The 18,181-nt window shown below is 34.0% G+C and overlaps 2 protein-coding genes across 8 annotated transcripts; one reads left to right on the forward strand and one right to left on the reverse strand.

Annotated features, from left to right (window-relative positions):
- The first annotated feature begins 6,006 nt into the window (after positions 1 to 6,006).
- On the forward strand, positions 6,007 to 9,721 carry LOC104895295 (glutamate decarboxylase 4). The gene is made up of 6 exons (XM_010681761.4): positions 6,007 to 6,207; positions 6,364 to 6,568; positions 7,714 to 7,914; positions 8,037 to 8,251; positions 8,518 to 8,771; positions 9,032 to 9,721. The coding sequence occupies exons 1-6, from the start codon at positions 6,122 to 6,124 to the stop codon at positions 9,562 to 9,564; spliced, it is 1,494 nt and encodes a 497-aa protein (XP_010680063.1). The 5' UTR covers positions 6,007 to 6,121; the 3' UTR covers positions 9,565 to 9,721.
- LOC104895294 (uncharacterized) lies at positions 7,461 to 17,946 on the reverse strand. Of its 7 annotated transcripts, none has more exons than XR_007275089.2 (11): positions 17,680 to 17,941; positions 16,168 to 16,390; positions 16,010 to 16,062; positions 15,772 to 15,808; positions 12,798 to 12,869; positions 10,907 to 11,008; positions 10,627 to 10,783; positions 10,467 to 10,543; positions 10,134 to 10,263; positions 8,504 to 9,467; positions 7,461 to 7,903 (listed from the first exon to the last, which is right to left on the reverse strand). XR_007275089.2 is itself a non-coding variant. In XM_010681759.4 (9 exons), the coding sequence occupies exons 1-9, from the start codon at positions 17,790 to 17,792 to the stop codon at positions 10,207 to 10,209; spliced, it is 900 nt and encodes a 299-aa protein (XP_010680061.1). In that variant the 5' UTR covers positions 17,793 to 17,939; the 3' UTR covers positions 10,131 to 10,206. The 7 variants fall into 7 exon arrangements, 2 of the variants coding, with proteins under 2 accessions (XP_010680061.1, XP_048502043.1); XR_790291.4 differs by having other exon boundaries at positions 8,504 to 8,608; positions 10,134 to 10,272; positions 17,680 to 17,938; XR_790290.4 differs by having other exon boundaries at positions 10,134 to 10,272; positions 17,680 to 17,938.
- Positions 17,947 to 18,181: the final 235 nt, after the last annotated feature.

Raw genomic sequence — 18,181 nt, forward strand, 5'->3', positions numbered from 1 at the left:
TGTCAATGGCCCCCAAAAAGATTGATGAGAGAAAATGACATAAAAATAAAAAAAAATCGGTAAAGTGGTAGTCTCCAATCTCCAAAACTGGAGGAAATGTATGACACTCCGTCAACTTTAAGACCTGGTAGTGGTAAACCATTGAAATCGAATTAAATTGTCGGAAATTTTTGAACCATCAATTGACCAAGCTAAAGCCAAGGACCAAATTAGCATGTGTGAAACTTGGACTAGAACTAGCCAACTATGGATGATTACTCTTTTATTTAAAATATAAAATGGCCTTTTTAAAAAAAAGAATAATTAATGATGCTACATAGAAACTAGAAAGAAATTTGATTACATCTTGTTTTTTAATTTGATTGGCATGGTGTAGCTTGAATGGCACTAAATGATGCTAATCGAGTTGTTTGCAAGTAAGTTAAATGACTCGACAAAAGCGCAATCAAAGCTCAATTTGAATTTATTGAATCTAAGTTGAGCTTTTTTAGCTTGAATCGACTCAAGTCAAGCTACGAGTTATGAAATTCAAGCTCGAGCTGAAAGAAGTTTTGAACTTGTTCAAACTCATCATCGTTGATTTCGATAAAAAAAAGATATAAGATGATGAAGATAAAACTATGTATCTTATAAAGAAATATTGTCTATCTTTTATCAAAGTTGTTCAAACATACTATAAGATGATATAAATTTTGAATCATTACTTTTTTTTTTTTTTTGAGGGGTTGAATCATTACTTAACATTATAACATGACATATAAGAAACTAGAATTTTTTGCACGCGATGCGTGCTTGAATTTTTTTGAAATAGAAATTCGATTTTCTTCGGCATAAAAGTCAAAATTTGAACATTAGACATATGAAGTATAATTGTTTTTAGTTGCAAAATTTGATTGGTTTAGTTTCTGTCACTTAAGTCTCTCACCATTATTTTTGTCTTTTTTTTTTTTTACTTTTCAAAGTTCAATTCTATGAACAAAATAGAAATTTTATTGAATTTATTTATGATTTCAACTATTATAAGTTTTTAGTTGATTTTTGAATTAAGTACAGTATTAACTTCTAAATTCTAAACACTATAAAGAAGTAAATAATTTTTTTCCTTGTCTAACTTCTAAATTCTGATTGCACTACAAATACACCTCTATTTTTATCATGACCCACCATTAATTGTGAATGGTTCTTGTAAATGTTTTTGTATGTATTGACGTTCTAGGTTATTAGTTTTAGTTTGTATGTTAATTTCAAGTTTTAATAAAGTTTCCCGATTATTTGAGTGATTTCCGTGATTTTAATAACGTGATTTTCTCAATTGTATGAGTGATTTGTAAAGTTTCTTCTTTTAAGTGATTTGTGAGTGTTGTAAATTAATTTTGGGTAGTTTTCTTTGAGTGTCGATTTTGATTTTGACATTCCTTTTGTAATTTAGAAAGGAAATTGTGGCAAAATAGGCATTTCAAAAGAGGACACCATTGCTCCCCCCTTCCCTTATATAATAGAGATATAATCTTAATAAGAGCTATAAGCAATCAAAATTCAACCTCGGATATTATATCTACCTTACAAAAAGAAAGGGTCTTATCGTAGAAAAAATATACTTCCTCCGTTTCTAAATAAGTGCAACATTTGCATAGTGTTTACTATTCACAGTTTCAACTTTATTTAGCTTTGGTGATTTACATTTTAAGAAAAACATAGTCATGTGGGATCTTGTTAGATTCGTCTCAATGTGAATTTTTTTAATATAAACTTTTTATAATTTTTACTCATTGATAATTGAAGATATTAATGGTTAAAATAATGCATTGACAAACGTGAAAACAAGAAATATTGCACTTATTTAAAAACGGAGGAAGTATTTTATTAACATATAAGGCTGCATATACCTCAAATTCAATGATAATAAATTGCATATCTTATATAAAGATTTGTCTAAACTACGCAAATGTGAAAGCGATTAATAAACAAAAAATATTACAGCTAGTATTCCCGAACCGCCATTCACCAACGCATCCAATTCCATATCATATTCATTGTTCCTAATTCCTACTTCATACGGTCATACCACTACCAAATATTACCCTTCCTTGATTTTTTTTGTACGTTATAAAGCATCAGCGCTTTCCCCGTCTGTCCCGTGTGCCCTTTTTCCAGTGTGCTACGTCCTGTGGTGCTACCAGAAACTGTAACCTGGTTTCTTGTTTTTAAGTTTCACAAAACTTGTTTCGATATGAAATAAATGTTGTTGAAGTGAATCGGTATTCTTCAACTTTGCGTGTCGGTATGATGTCCTGCAAGACAAAACATAATGACCGGCATATCTCAAGTGAAACATAGTATATGTGAATGGACCATTGGACCTTATGAATCAGATCATGGGTATTTATAGGAGCTAATAGTGTCTCAAGTGAGGTAGGACCCTGCTCCTATTGGTTGGATACAATTATATCCTTTTTGATACTTATCTCTAGGCTTATAGGCGCATTGAGTAAGTATTAGATCAGACCCATGTCCATTTAATAATGGCCCAAGTGATGGACACTGTTAAGGTATTCCAACATGACCAGTATGATACAGATGCCGGTATCAAGGATTGACTCTTTCCAAGTAAGTGTCTTCTGTACTTATGAGTTGACCATGGCGATCGGTAGCGATTAGGTAGAACCTGTATGAAACTTAGACAGCCCCCATACATTGTACTCCCTCGATTTTTTTTATTTCTTATTTTTCGTCGTTTTCCTTTTGAAAATATACTACTTCTGTATTTAAAAGATTGTACACTTTTACTTTTTAGGCAGGTTAATCCAAAACTTAAACACTAATATTTCTAGTTATATATTTGTAAAAATTATAAAAAAAAAATATTTTTCATCTATCTTAGATGAAGATAATAGAAGATGAATAACACCAAAATCAAGGCAAAATTCGAAGGGCTTATATTTATCATGTTCTTGTTTTTTTTTACCTTTTTGTGTTAAGTGGGTACGGAAAACTCTAAACAAACTATAAACTTAGCTCTTTAGTCGTCCAGTGTTTGCGGGCGGGCGGGTTAGCTACTTTAAAGTAGGTTAGAAAGGTAAAGAGATCCCTACCTCCGACCATCTTAGTTAGGAAGGTTCGGCCTTATGACTTAAAAGTAAAATTAAGTCCTCGAACATTGGCACCAAACCCTATGTTTATTATGTTAACTGATACTTATTGTACATCATTGTTAAATGGAAACTTACAATGCATTATGAGAGAAAATTTTGATAATATTCCTTGCAATTTTCTGGCTTCAGTGAGCGAAAATCATTCTTAAAAAGCAGAATTTCTGCACTCTTTTACCACCACAAACTTCCTCATTACAGGAAAAAGTTTGGCATAAACATATAACAGTTGAATCAGATTCGAAGACATTCAGATATATATATACAAAAACGTATATGAGTGAGTTACTACAATTGCATAATTTTTGATGATGGAAGAAAAAAGAGAATATTTTTGGCTAATGAACTTATCTTACTAAGGAATAGTTTAAAATCTTTTACAGATTGCATATTAGATAATATTCTTCAAAACCCGAATAGGAGTACTAACTAAAAGAATAAAAATAAAGAAACTAACTGATATATTTAATCTTCTAAAAGACTAAATTAAGGTGTGGAAATTAAAAGAAATAAAGGATAGTACTTAGTTGATTTCCGATAAAGAATTTGATCCCACAAATATTAAACTGAGGGTTGGATAGGCTTTTATATGAATTTTATAAAAAAAATTAATCACCAAGAATAACATAAAAGGTTCGAATTGTTTGATTAGCGTAAAGGGAAAGCCACCAATTAAACAACACAAAACTGGATAGTGCTTAGGTGAATCACGATAAAGGCAACACCACTACGAAAAACAAACTAAGGGTTTGAATACGTAAAGGGTAAGTCAGCAACAATTAGATTTGGATGAATACTCAATGTAATCGAAAATAATCACTCTATATTAATCTGTATTTTTAATGATCGAAAATAACCTCTAAATAGGCGTTACAAATACCTAATTATACTAGGACTAAAGATAAAAGATAACTTAAACTAAAAGATAAACTAAGTAACTAACTAAGACTCCTTACTAGCTTAAAACAAGTAAAACATATCCCAATTAGGATAGTAAAACCCTGTAATAATAAGCAAAAGACTTCTACTACTACTAGAATTCTAACTAAATCATAATTCTAATCCAATTAGGAATCATAATCCAACAAGAATGTGAATTTCTAACTTAACTAGAATTGATAAACTAATATACACCTAACAAAACTAGGAGTTCTAATCCTACTAAGATTAAGATTTTAAGAGTCATATTCCTACTAGAACTAGAAAACTACGAAGAGCCATAATGGAACTTAAACTCCATGAAAACCTTCAAAAATCACCATGACCCTTCCATGAGTAACCAACAACAAAGGATCCAAATTATGCCATGCATCATACTAACTATACATGTTTTGATACAATATAGTTCAATACTCCAGCCATTACATAGGAGTTGTTTGGCAATCTGTTGTTGGGTGCCTGGGTGGTTTAGTTAGTTTGTTAAACTGACTGGAAGCATTGTTGTATATAGGGCTTTTTAAGTTGGTTGTTTAAACCAGCTGTTTTCAAAAGTATTTGGTAATATTAGTTGTGATTGTTGGCGGTTTATTAGAGAGTTTGTGGGTCAACAAGCCAAAAGCCACCAAAAAGCTACTACATGAAGCTTTTTCATTTTGGCAGCTTTTCAGCAAACCAAAAATCCAATTACCAAACATTATTTTGGTTGTTTGACCAAATTGAAAAGCCAAATGCCAATGAAAAAGTCATTTACCAAACATGAATTTTTGACGTTGTTTATAAGTAAAAAAAAATCTAAATTCTTTTCAATATAGAAGAATAAACATAGTCATGTGGAATCTTGTTTGATTACTTTCAATGAGTATATTAAAAATACCAAATTTGAACATATGACCTATGATTCACAACACATCAATTTTAACCACTAGGCTAACATATCCTTCGTTTTAATTTTGAATATCAATTCATGAAACACTTCTGTAAATGCGCTAACTGTTTCACATTTAAATATCTAACAACTTATTTTAGCCTTCCTCTTCTCTTCTTTTTTATAGGATTAACTTTTTTTTATACAATCATTTATGACATAATTGCTTTTGTAATACCAACATTTTTAACCTAATAAAGAAGAAGACTATTAAAGAAATAATTCTTCTTGGAAACGAAGAAACAAAGAAATAGAAAAAAATAAATCCCTTTGGCCTTCGAATTGTTTAATGGCGAATATTCTACACCTGAAGGGTGTATTATACTATTATTGGTTTATTACACTTCCATTATGAGTTTATAATAGGAAAATTTGTCAAAAAAAACTTTTGAAAGTTCAATTTTGTGAGAAAAAATCTCTTAAAGCATTCTTTGTTGAAAAAACCCACAAACTTACATTTTTCGGAATGGTTTTTGAGATGCATAGGGGCGGTGTTGCAGTGAATAGAAATAAAAGGTTACAGAAAGATAGAAGGTCAGCATCGGAATCGAGAAAATATACATCGAAAATGGGAATAGGTTTCTTTTTGCAAAAAAAAAATTAAATTTATGGTTTCTTTTTGCAAAGAATGTTCTATAAGGATTTTTTTCGCAAAATTAAACCTTTAAAAGGTTTTTTTTAGACAAATTTTCCTTTGTAATAACACGACTAAAGTCAGTAACACATTAGCCAACTTGTCCTTTTTCATTGTTCTGACCAAGAAATAAACATATTGTCAAAACTCAAAACACATGTATTATGAAAACTTCTCCTTTTTCTTTTCTTGTCTTGTACAAAAAGCAAAAAAACTTTATACTATTTTCTTCGTCTAGATTTTTTGAACTTTATTTGGTAAATATAGAATAATATATCATAGACGCGGAAAATTGCAAACTCATCAATTACATATTATATATATTTATCAAATTCCTACCCTACATAACTTTCATATAAATACCCTAAACCACCACCTCATTTTCTCCAAGCAAAAACTTAGTTTACCAAGCCATACAAAACTTAGTTTCTTACATCTTTCATACTATTGTTTAACCTAAGAAACCAATCAACCATGGTACTTTCAGAAGCAGTATTTGATGCAGATTCTTACATTCAATGCACTTTCGCTTCTCGCCATCTCCAAACTCCGCTTCCAAGGTACGTATATATGTAATAACTTTACGTTCATGTGTCGTTTGGTTTCATGTTGGTTTCGGATAGTGCTCAAAATATAACAAAACGCAACCATGATCATATGATCATGTAATAAACGAGTTTAAATTCATATCTTATTCGTGTTCATGTTCGTGTCAGGTTTAAGATGCCCGAGAGTTCGATACCAAAGGAGGCAGCGTACCAAATAATAAACGATGAGCTGATGTTAGATGGGAATCCACGGCTGAATTTGGCATCGTTTGTTACAACATGGATGGAGCCAGAGTGTAACAAGCTAATGATGGAGGCCATTAACAAGAACTATGTTGACATGGATGAGTATCCTGTCACCACTGAGCTTCAGGTCATCATCTTTTTTAGTGTATATTTTTTTCACTATTTATTACTCTGAAATTCGTTGGTCAAATTTGAAGGTTGATTTTTGCAGGTATTGAATTCCCATAGGTTTGAGTCTAACTAGTTTAGTCCTACTTTTCTGGGTCAAACTTTAAGAACAAAACCATTTGAGAATTTAAAACAAGAATGATTTCCCTTTTTGTAAAGATAAAATACTTCATGTGTTTTTTTGGTTACAACACTTTTATTCTATTCACATATCTTAATTTGACCATATTTTTTATTAATATATAAAAACGAAAATGATGATATAAAATGTTATTGGTTTGTCTCAATGAATATTTTTATAATAACAATTATTAATAACTTCTACAAATACATAATTAGAGATATTAATGATCAAATTTGTGCGTTGGCAAGCGTAAAAGTCAAACTGTTGCAACTATTTAAAAACGGATGTTAATATTTAGAATTTAGAACGGAAAAGTAAACTCGAGGTTCAAGGACGACCTGTAGTGATTTTGCGCTTCCAAATTGATCAAGCAACTAAAAACGTTTCACGTTTAACTATATAAAGGTATTCTACCACTTAAAGAGTGTTTGGTTGGGTGAAAAACAAATTTCCAGAAAATTGATTTCTCCATTTTCTTTTATTTGTTTTGTGAAAGTTGGATTACAGTTTTCCAAATAGTGAAATATTGTTTCCCTAAGGGGAAAAAACATTTTCAAAACCAGTTTTCCTCCCTATTCTACGCTTTATTTCCTTCCACTTATTCATCCTCTCCTTTAATCTTCATTTTTCTTCTCGTAACTTTTTATACATAGAACTAAACAAAGATAAATTCATCTACGATTATGTTTTCTATTAAAAACTCATTTTCCATTGAAATTGTTTTCCGTCCAATCAAAGAAGCCTTCGTAAATAAATAAAAACATCCGCCACATACAAGTTTTTGGCTGAAAAGAACAGTGCACCAGTTCCTAAGAAAAAGTGGACAATTGTGAAGAGCGAAAAATAACTGTTATGCAGGATCATCATTTTCATATGATATTGACACACTAATCCAATGGTCTCTGGACTAAGAAAGTTATGCAGGATTAATGGTGTAACTTCACAATATTAACATAATTGTTTTACATTGACGCAAGCAGAATAGATGTGTGAACATGATAGCAAGGCTGTTCAACGCTCCACTTGAAGACTCAGAAGCAGCTGTCGGAGTAGGAACAGTAGGCTCATCCGAGGCTATAATGCTAGCCGGGCTCGCTTTCAAGAGGAGATGGCAGAACAAGCGCAAGGCTCAAGGCTTACCTTATGAGAAGCCCAACATCGTCACGGGCGCTAATGTTCAAGTATATAGTACATTTCTTGTCACAAACGATTATATCATTCAATTATATGAAAATGTTGAACATGAATGAACACAACCACAAGTATATTCTAAAACCCACTACTTCATTTGTTTTATTTGTAGGTATGCTGGGAAAAATTTGCAAGGTACTTTGAAGTGGAACTGAAGGAAGTGAAGCTAAGGGAAGGATATTATGTGATGGACCCTGTTAAGGCTGTTGAAATGGTAGATGAGAACACCATATGTGTCGCTGCCATTCTTGGCTCCACCCTTAATGGCGAGTTTGAAGACGTCAAGCTTTTGAACGATCTCTTGCTAGAAAAGAACAAAAACACAGGGTACCAATCTTTGATTTTGTAGCTATTCAGTTTCTATTCCCACTTGATAACATTAAATCCCTCCATCCCAGATTTTTTTTATCCACTTTGAAAGTATGTCGCTCAAAGTGGACTAAGAAGCTAGGCCGGAGGTGGTACATAATATGTAATAATGTCAAAGCCTTAATCCTAATAGAATGGGATCGCCTATGTGATCCGAAATGCTATTCATAACATATGCAAACCCAAAAAAAAATGTATGCATGGACTTACCATAAAGTTGGCAGGTGGGATACTCCTATACATGTGGATGCAGCAAGTGGAGGATTTATTGCACCCTTCCTTTACCCAGAGCTAGAATGGGACTTCAGGCTTCCCCTGGTGAAGAGCATAAATGTCAGTGGCCATAAATATGGTCTTGTTTATGCTGGCATTGGTTGGGTCATTTGGAGGAGCAAGGAAGACTTGCCTGAAGAGCTCATTTTCCATATCAACTACCTAGGAACTGACCAGCCTACCTTCACTCTCAACTTCTCCAAAGGTAAACTCCTAAAATTCATTATAAAGCATGTTTTTCTTGTTCCATAAGTTCCACTTTGGATTTTCGAGGTGGATAATTCAAAGTCATGCTCCAGTCTACAACAAAATCTCCCACAAAGTACTAGCATTCTCAATGTGGTTGTAATTATCCCAGAACATTTTAGCTTGCATGTTTAGTTACCGCCTGTACTCTACCTTCTTTTTATCTTTTATGAGCCTCCAGCTAGCAGCAGGATCCTCACTAGATTATTTGGTGTGCAGGATCCAGTCAAGTCATTGCTCAGTATTATCAGTTGATCCGCCTTGGCTTTGAAGGATACCGGAATGTGATGGAGAACTGCCAAGAAAATGCTATGGTATTGAAGACGGGCCTAAAAAAGACAGGGAGATTCACAATTGCGTCTAAAGATAATGGTGTTCCTTTAGTGGCCTTCTCTCTTAAAGACAATACCCTACATAACGAGTTTGAGGTTTCAGAGATGCTAAGAAGATTTGGGTGGATTGTTCCAGCCTACACCATGCCAGCTGATGCACAGCATGTAACAGTGCTTCGTGTTGTGGTTCGGGAAGACTTTTCCAGGACTCTCGCCGAGCGGCTTGTGCTCGACATCACCAAGGTTCTCAATGAGCTTGATCACCTCCCTTCCAAGAATAATAAAAGTCTCGGTCATCATGTCATAGGGAAGAATGGGGTTGTCTGCGAGCCGAAGAAAAGTGAACTTGAGACACAAAGGGAGATTACTGATGTGTGGAAGAAGTTTGTCATGGCCAGGAAGTCCAGCAAAGTCTGCTAACTATTTTCTGTTTCCAGAGAATATTATTATCGTAATTTCATAAATTATCCATGACCTTTATGAGTTCCAAATTTTTGTTTTGAGAACAACTAATAATTTTTGAGAGGCACAATGTACCCAATTATAGGAGAAATAAATATATATACTAATTTTGTAACTTTATCTGTAATATACAGTGATTTGTAATATTACTTTCCCTTCGCCAGTGAACTGATAGATTGATCCAATGAATACATGCAAAAATAGGAAAAGAACTGAACAATAAAGCCAGGGGAAATATGACCAATTCAGCAGAATGTCAAATTGTTGGCAACAAAGCAGATATAATCTCACATTAGCAAACCACGACATTATGCACAGAAACTATGAATTCTAAATGCAATATTCACAACTTACAATCAAGATGCTAGAAGTTTTACATGCCAAAAGTAAAAAAAATAAATTGGCAACTTCTGCAGACTAAAGCAGGCAAAAGAAAAAGAAAAAAAGGAAACAGAAAAGGGGGGGGGGGGGGGAGAGAGAGAGAGAGAGAGAGAGTACAATAGAAGAGGCGCAACAGAAGGAGATACCTTTTAAGTGAATGTTATAAAACACATATACACGTTGATGTTGGATATGAATTTGTATGGAATCTTTGAAGGCTCATAGCACCTTCACCATTAGAAGCCTCTGATTTTGTAAGAAAGCGGAAGAGGCAGCCTGCACAATCTAGCAAAGACAATAAGAACATAAATATGTCAAGGAGTTTCCTGCACAAGAAAGTTATAATTGGAAAGAGACATGGAGCGCCGTAATGATACCACAAAATGACTTAGATAATAGGTTATGAAGAATGACATGCAAGTCAATGGAATAATGAACTGAAGTAGATATGAACGTGCTGCCAGGAAACAATTTCAAACCTTAAAATTAGCTTTAGTGTATAATTCTTGAGCAGCCTTGTTGTCTAGATTTACATGAACATATAGTTGCTTCATTCCTAAAAGTACACAGAAGATATTAATACTGAAAACATGCAAAAAACACAGGCACAAGTTTCTAGATAAATTCAAGGAGCAATACCAGATGCAATAGCAACATCAGTGGCCAAATGGAGCAAATTGGAAGCAATACCCTGGCGTCGAGCAAATTTGGTAACACAAACATTAGCAATATATGCATACTTATGAGCATCAAAGGGCTCCTGACTTGCCAAGAATCTTGAAGACCTCTTTACCTCCTGAAATAATTAATAATAATAACAATAATAATAAACATAATAAGAGACAAATGGTAAGAAAACGATCGGGTTCAGAATATAGGATTCAGATGGTATAACTAAGTTAAACTGGGAAAAAAGTACCCCCGGATATGTTTCCCCTCTCAAAAATTGCCGTATGCTCAAGTCTAATGTTCCAACAACACTGTTTAGCACAGTTCTCCTGACATTTTTCTCCTCCTTCACCTAAAGTACACAAAAAGACGAAAGCGTAAAATTGCAGAGCAAAAAAAATGACACGAGGCAGAATTCTACAGCATATTACATTAGAGATTCCATCAGTCACAAGCAAGAATCTTGTTCAATTAGACTCCTTTACAATCTGAAAATATAATATCAAAGATAATTTTCAAAAAGAATGGAACTGCGGGAGAAGAGGAGTTAAAAATGAAATTACAGGGAAATAAGATAACAGCTTCTTCTGCAATAGTTGTTAGATCTAGTGCAAATCTTGACGAGGAACATGTCTTGACACTATCCAAGGTCAACAACATCTCAAGTTCTCTAAAAACAGATTGCTACCTCTTGCATTGTACTGGGCCGCCAATAGTAACAATGGAAAATTTAATGAAATATTATGAGCAACCGATTGCATAACATACCCATTCAACTATCCCAATCCTGGGTACATGACACATAAGATTATTAGCATTATCGATGTACAAGAGCCTAGGAACATATTTAAGTTGATTTAATGTATCAAGGTTTGTGATTGCGCCGCTACACATCAGCATAAGCCATTCATCTACTTGACATGTGATCTTCCATATGCAAGAAGAAGCAATAAGAGTAAATGTGGTACCGCAAGGATGAAGTGCAATTGGGGTAGTTTACTTAATAGAAAAAATCATAAATAGTAGAGAGCTAAGGACGAGAAATAGATCATTCTGAAATGATGTAATGTTGGATTGAGATACAATCTATTGTCAATTATATTCTCAATCTTCTCTCAAACTAATACTTCCCAAAAACATAGAAGTAGCAAAAGGTTGCAATAGGATTGCAGACTAGCCAAATTAAATCATAATTTGGTCAAAATTCAAAGTGATGTTAGATGATGTAGAAAGCAAAACCAAAATTGTTCAAACTGATGTAGTTAATCAAATAAGATTGCTAAGTACTAAGAGATTTTGCTTGGTTTTCATTTTCCTGCTTGAACACCCCCCCCCTTTCTCCCCCAGGAGAAGAAAGAGAGAGAGAGACTAACAGACATAAAATGGACCTAGCATATGTTTCAAAAACTAGTCGAACGAATACTAATCAAGTTTGTCAAACTAGTGGCATGCTTGGATTCATCTTCCTGGTTGGAAACCCGCCACCCTCTCATCCCCCGGGAAAAAGAAACAGAGAAGGAACAGACACAGAATGCGCCTAGCATATGTTCAGAGCAACAGGTTAAAACTAGTACTGATCAAGTTTGTCGAACTAGTGAATCACGTGATCTTAGAGCCAGAAATGTGATCTGAACAGCATACAATCTACATCAGAAAGGAACGAGGAGCTTGCATTAACTGATCCTAAATACTCTAGAAGAGAGGTAAGGTGAATTGTTATGTTCCTTCCACAGAAGTTATGCTAGGACTTTGATTCAATCCAGTGTAATTAAGCTTTCTTGTCATGTTTTCTTCAGCTTAGCTTCATTTGAGAAATTATACTCCCTCCCATTTCAATAAACAAATATAGTATTAGGTCCCAGTACGCGTATTAAGGAAGAAAAGAGAGTTAAAAGGAGAAAAAAAAAGTGTTTCCTTTTTGATGAAGAGAGAGATACGGAGGACTCAATTGTCAAAAAAAAGGTATGTTACATTATCTTCAAACTTTTCAACAAAGCTAGTAGCACATTTATTTTTGAAATGGAGTAACATAATAGGATATAATAGTATGAGATAGAACATACATCTCAGAAGGCTATAAGACACCACAAGAGACAAGCTACAAATAATTACATAGAGCACATTAAAAGCTTAGAACATACTGCAACTAGACAGAAGCACTTAAGGGAATTTCCATCCAGTCCAGAGCATCGCCTTTTGAGAGCATAGAACTCCTGTAATATGACACAAGACAGTTCCAAGTCATTAAATTTAATTGTAATGGAAGAGCGATAGATGAGCTAGATTAACGTTTACTATCAAAGAATAGTTATAGTTAGACCAATCGCTAGCAAAAGTTCATAATCAATAAGCTTTCATCATTGTTTTGCTGTCAATTCATGTTTCTAATACCAAAACAACACTTTTCAATCCCGGGTGACTGAAAGCAACACGACTTTGAAACATCAATTACTTAAACTAACCCATTCCAAATAGAAGGCCAATTCCCCACCAGTATTTCTATCAACCAAACAACAAGTATGTGTACATGTAAGAAATGCAACAAATGGATATGTTAATTATTATTTGAGCTTAAACAATGTATAGAATCAGAATCCTTTATACTATATGTGGATAGGATGAGTTCGAGGGAAAGGAAGAGAAAAAGGGGTGTATATATATATATATATATATATAGGGGAAGGAAATAAAAGGAACTACAAAAACCCATATTCCTTCCCCTTTAAATAAATCAGATCCCCCTAGTGTTGGAAAATTTTAGAAGGGGAATGGAAGCTCACTCTTTCACTCTCTTCACCTCCCTTTTCCTCCCCCCCCCCCCCTCTCAGTTACACATTCAGAAATGCTTCTAACCAATTGAATCAAAGGGAATGAGGACGTAAAAGCAACACAACAAGGTGGTATTAGGAGTTTAGGACGTAAAAACAGTAGTCAAGAAGAAAGGAGAATGCTACCAGGCTTTCTTCTTCTCTACTTTATATAAATACGCATCAACAATAGAAATTTAAGAAGAGCAAAAATAAGTCAAGCAAATAAATATACTTCCTCCGTTTTTTATTAGATGTTACACTTTTCAAATCACGGACTCCTAGGTAATATTTGAAGAAGAGAGAGATAGAGAGAATGAAAAACAAAAGGGTCCCATGTGAACATGTGATAGGAGAGAGATAGAGAGAAGTTATTATCCAAAATAAAAGTGTAACATCTAATTTAAAACTTCCTAAAATAGAAAGTGTAACATCTAAAAAGAAACGGAGGAAGTATCAAGTTCAACAAAAGAAAGTAAAGCAAAAATAAAGTTAAGAAAATATAAGTTTAAGTTAAGCTGAAAAAATAGATGCTAAATTCAGCTAATAAGTTAACTTCAGCAATGAAATGAAGTTCACTGAAATTAAGTAAAGTTTGGCAAAAATGTATTAGATTCAGCAAAACTAAGTTGAGAAGAACTGAGCCTTAACTTTTAAAAGTTGCAGGATTAAGGAAAATATTGCCAAATAAAATGATGCTAAAGTTAAGGTGACAAAAGCATTTGACAAGTTAAGTCAGAGGCATACAAGGATGTATACGACAAACTATACTCGAGAGATGGTAAAAAAGATAGTTATGAAAAAGCTAGAAGGATACAAGTGATGACCAGGGATATCTCTTCATAATTAATTGTATGAAAGGTAATAACCAAAGGATCTTTGTCCCGGATGAAGAGATTAATAACCGATTGATAGAATATTTTGATAGATATTCTATTGAGGACCGTGAAATCAACCGGGGTTAAGTGTGGAGAATCCTGAACAAACTGCTGAAAGGGCATCAAAGAGAAAGAAATTAAGGAAAATGATTCGCCAATGTAGTATTGCTATTTAGGTTTGGAGATGCCTCAAGGAGGTTCGAATTGATTGGTTAACAAATATTTTTAGTATCCTTAAGTGAGTGTTGTAAGTACATTGGATAGCTTTTCTGGAGTGAAGATATTGACCATAATGGGGATTATAGAATTAAGTTTGAGTCGCTGAAACAAAGAGTAACATCTGGGATATTGTAGGATTGTAGCGTACATCTAAAAGGGAAAGTTCAACAAGATAATTGTTAGACCAGCAGTATGGGTTGGAATTTTGGATATTAAGAAAACATCATATTAAGAAGATGGGTCTAGCAGTCTAGCAGAGATGCCATGTTGACATGGATGTGCGGAACACCCTATTAAGTAAAATTCGAATTGAAATACTCGAAATGGAGTTGCAGATATTAAAGATAAGAAATAAAGACAAACCAGTAATGTTAGTTATGTGACATCAAAGAAAAGATGCACCAATAAGCAATGTAAAGAGTTGGGGTTATGAAGATTAGAAGTAGATGGAGATCACGATGACTTGGATGGAGAGAGTTAACAAGTGAATGAAGAAAGAGTTTGGAGAAGCATATGACACAGTGTAGAACTGAATATAGTAAAAGAATCTGACAGTATGAGAAAAGGATTTGGTTCGTGGAGCAGAAGCTACTCCATTTTTTGGGATTAAGATTTCGCTTTCTAACCATGATGTTAAAGTTACTCTATCCAAAAGTGCATAAATTGAATCCCTAGTGTAGCCTTCGCAGACAACTTGTGAAGTTGTTATGAGAACATCAATTAGGCAATGAATGTAAGAATCAAAACCCATCGCTGTATCACATTTAGAAACGAAAAGGAAAATGCTTCCAAGAGTCAGTGACTTAAATCCCAGGTGTAAGCTTGGCAGACCACTTGTGAAAAACATGGCCAGAATCTCAAATATTAAAAAGGAAAGCAGACTATTCAGTAACAAAGCTCTCATTTAAGATGGATCCAGGGCCTCATATACACATGCAGCCTAACCATTGGAAGCAAGAAGATGGTTTAATTGGATTTCGGAAAATGCAGCAACTAGAAAAACAGTTATCCACTCCATCAAAATAAAAATGAATATATGCACCTTACTGAACCACTTCCAATTCCCCAAATGACCCGCACTTCAGAGGGTTTGAAAAAATAGTGGTCTGAGTTCTGCTGATTCCCATCCCAAAAGTTAAAAACTTTTCCTGAATTCAGTTCTTCTTTTACACTTGGTTATGTCAATATTATTATTCCCTACATTAACTCACCTGTTCTGCATACTTCCTTTTAAATGCATCAATGTGCCTGAAAGAACAATAATGCAACAAGTCTGTGACCACAAGGAACTGTTCAAAAGGCAAAGAGACAAGTAGCAATTTGGCAACAAAATAGGAGAGAAAGGTACCATTATGGAGATTCCACCAAATACTTACCAATTACCATCTATGGGTCACAAAGAAAATAATACAACAGTCCACAAGGTTCAGAATTGAGATAGAAACTAACCGCACGTCTGATACAGATTCCCAATGCGCTTCTGCCCGCAACCATGCCGCTGTCTGCCACAGATTAGAGAAAAGAATACATATAGATATAAGGCCTCAGTACCCCAGTTCATAATACTTTTAGGGGGAAAGCATCAATATAACAAGAGCAAAACAAACCCAGTATTCTTCATCAAGAACAGCTTCACGAGCAAGAAACCGACCAAAAAGACGCCTTAGCAATCCATCACAATCGTTGTCACTAGGTTGCAACCTGTTGAAAGAAAGCTCAGGTAGCCTCTGACTGTCACTAGTTGACGCAGCAGACTGCTCTGTACTCTGACTATTGTTGCAATGTACTTCTAGTGATTTCCATCTTGAACATGAATTAGAAAAGCTTTCTCTGAAAGGAAACGGATGACATTTAAAAATCATATCAAACACAGATATAAAATCTCCAAAAGTACTCATCACTGAAATAAACGAAGAGAACATTAAAAGCCCATATAAATTATAAAACTTGTTCAGTAACTTCAGCAATCTATGTTCAGGGTTGAAGAGAACACAAATTACCAAGCCCCAATACAAAGAGAAAATGCAGGAACATACATTGCTTAATGGATGAATGACGAATCTACAATTTCCAAAATTTGACCATGATGCACTAAGCAACACCTTCACAATCCAACTTACAATGATCACATGTTTGGGCTACTGTGGCATCTAGATATGAAGGTCGTGGAGCTCGAATAGTAGGTACCTAAAGAACTTCAAAAGGAAGCTCTTGTAATAGAATAACCTTAATCACTTGGTTAAGTTTCCGCCAATTTCAATGTCTTCAAAAAATATGCAGTGCTCTTCTCACTGCTCCATAAGAAGTCCGCATTCCAAAATCTAGTACTATAACTATATTTAGGTTAAGAACTCGTTAACATTAGAGTAATGCAAAAGATCGAATAGCACGACTAGCTATTCATCTCTATTGTTCAGAGTAGCACATATCAAATTACTGTTAGATAGGCATGGTTCCACCCGAATCAATCACATAGACGAGCATAACTTAATTATGACACCAGCATTGTCATCTACAGAAATATTCAATTAGAGCTCCCCAAAAATTCAATGAAACATAGTTCTCCTTGGGTTGGACGAATTATCCGAAGAAGATCGTTTAACTGTAGCAAGAGCACGAGAAATTGAGCGTTTCTTATCACAACCTTTTTTCTTTTATCTAACTATTTTCCCTAATTATCACATGATTTACATCTAAGAGTAACATCAACATGAAAAATTTAGCTACATTCATCAAGCATTTCATATCATTCACATTTGTTTGGTTTGTTAAAAACTGGGAACAAGTTAGCCAAATTACACAAACATCAATTATTGCTGACCCATCAAAAATTAAAGAATACCCAGAACATATTTATGAGAGAAATCAATTATTCCTGCATGATATCCTAAAGATGATCAAACTAAATGCATTTTACTCATTTCACAATTAATTAGATTCAAACTTGTGAAGATACAGTAATTTAGCCATGCATAAACAAAGAGGGAAGGATATGAGCGATAGCATGTATAATCAAACTTAATTAACGCCATAAATTAGCACTGATGAATAAATCAAATCCCTAAAAGAAATACATGAAAAAAATATACTTCATAAATAGCTTAAGAAAAGAAATTTACCCAAAAGTTGATGGGATTTTAAGGTTGCCAATATGGGTATTACTCGATTTGATTGTAGGAGGAATTTCGGCACGAATTTGAGGCAAAATTGTACCTTGCAATTCCAGGTTCATCTTTCACTCGATAAAATTTTTGTCTAACCCACCAAATATTTGGAGAAATATCGAAAAACACATCACAAAAAAAAATTGACTATTTCTCTCTTATATTTTTCTATATATAAGTTCAGGTGAGATGGGTAAATGGATATCCTAATCCTAAGTGGGAGTTGTTCCATTCCATCCCAACAAATTACTTGGGTTTGGACTTCTTTACCAACATCATCTGTTTTGGTTCCGAACTAAAAGTCATCCACATGGACTTCTTAATTTTTTGACATCTAAATAAATAGGCCGATTTATTTGTCTCGAGACTCTTTACTTTTTTCGATCAACCGTCTTTACTTTATCAGCCTTTTTCATTTCTCGAGATTTCAAGGTTTCATCCAAAAACTCAGAAGTAC

The sequence above is a fragment of the Beta vulgaris genome, chromosome 6 (genome assembly GCF_026745355.1).
Source record: "Beta vulgaris subsp. vulgaris cultivar EL10 chromosome 6, EL10.2, whole genome shotgun sequence".
In the NCBI taxonomy this organism is placed as follows: domain Eukaryota; kingdom Viridiplantae; phylum Streptophyta; class Magnoliopsida; order Caryophyllales; family Amaranthaceae; genus Beta; species Beta vulgaris.

Coding starts and splice junctions, on each gene's coding strand:
- LOC104895295 (XM_010681761.4), top strand. CDS start 6,122: ATGGTACTTTCAGAAGCAGTATTTGATGCAGATTCTTACATTCAATGC. Junction 7,915..8,036: donor TCACGGGCGCTAATGTTCAA/GTATATAGTACA, acceptor TTTTATTTGTAG/GTATGCTGGGAAAAATTTGC. Junction 8,772..9,031: donor CACTCTCAACTTCTCCAAAG/GTAAACTCCTAA, acceptor TTTGGTGTGCAG/GATCCAGTCAAGTCATTGCT.
- LOC104895294 (XM_010681759.4), bottom strand. CDS start 17,792: ATGAACCTGGAATTGCAAGGTACAATTTTGCCTCAAATTCGTGCCGAA. Junction 10,784..10,906: donor GAGGGGAAACATATCCGGGG/GTACTTTTTTCC, acceptor TAATTATTTCAG/GAGGTAAAGAGGTCTTCAAG. Junction 10,544..10,626: donor TGATGTTGCTATTGCATCTG/GTATTGCTCCTT, acceptor GTGTACTTTTAG/GAATGAAGCAACTATATGTT.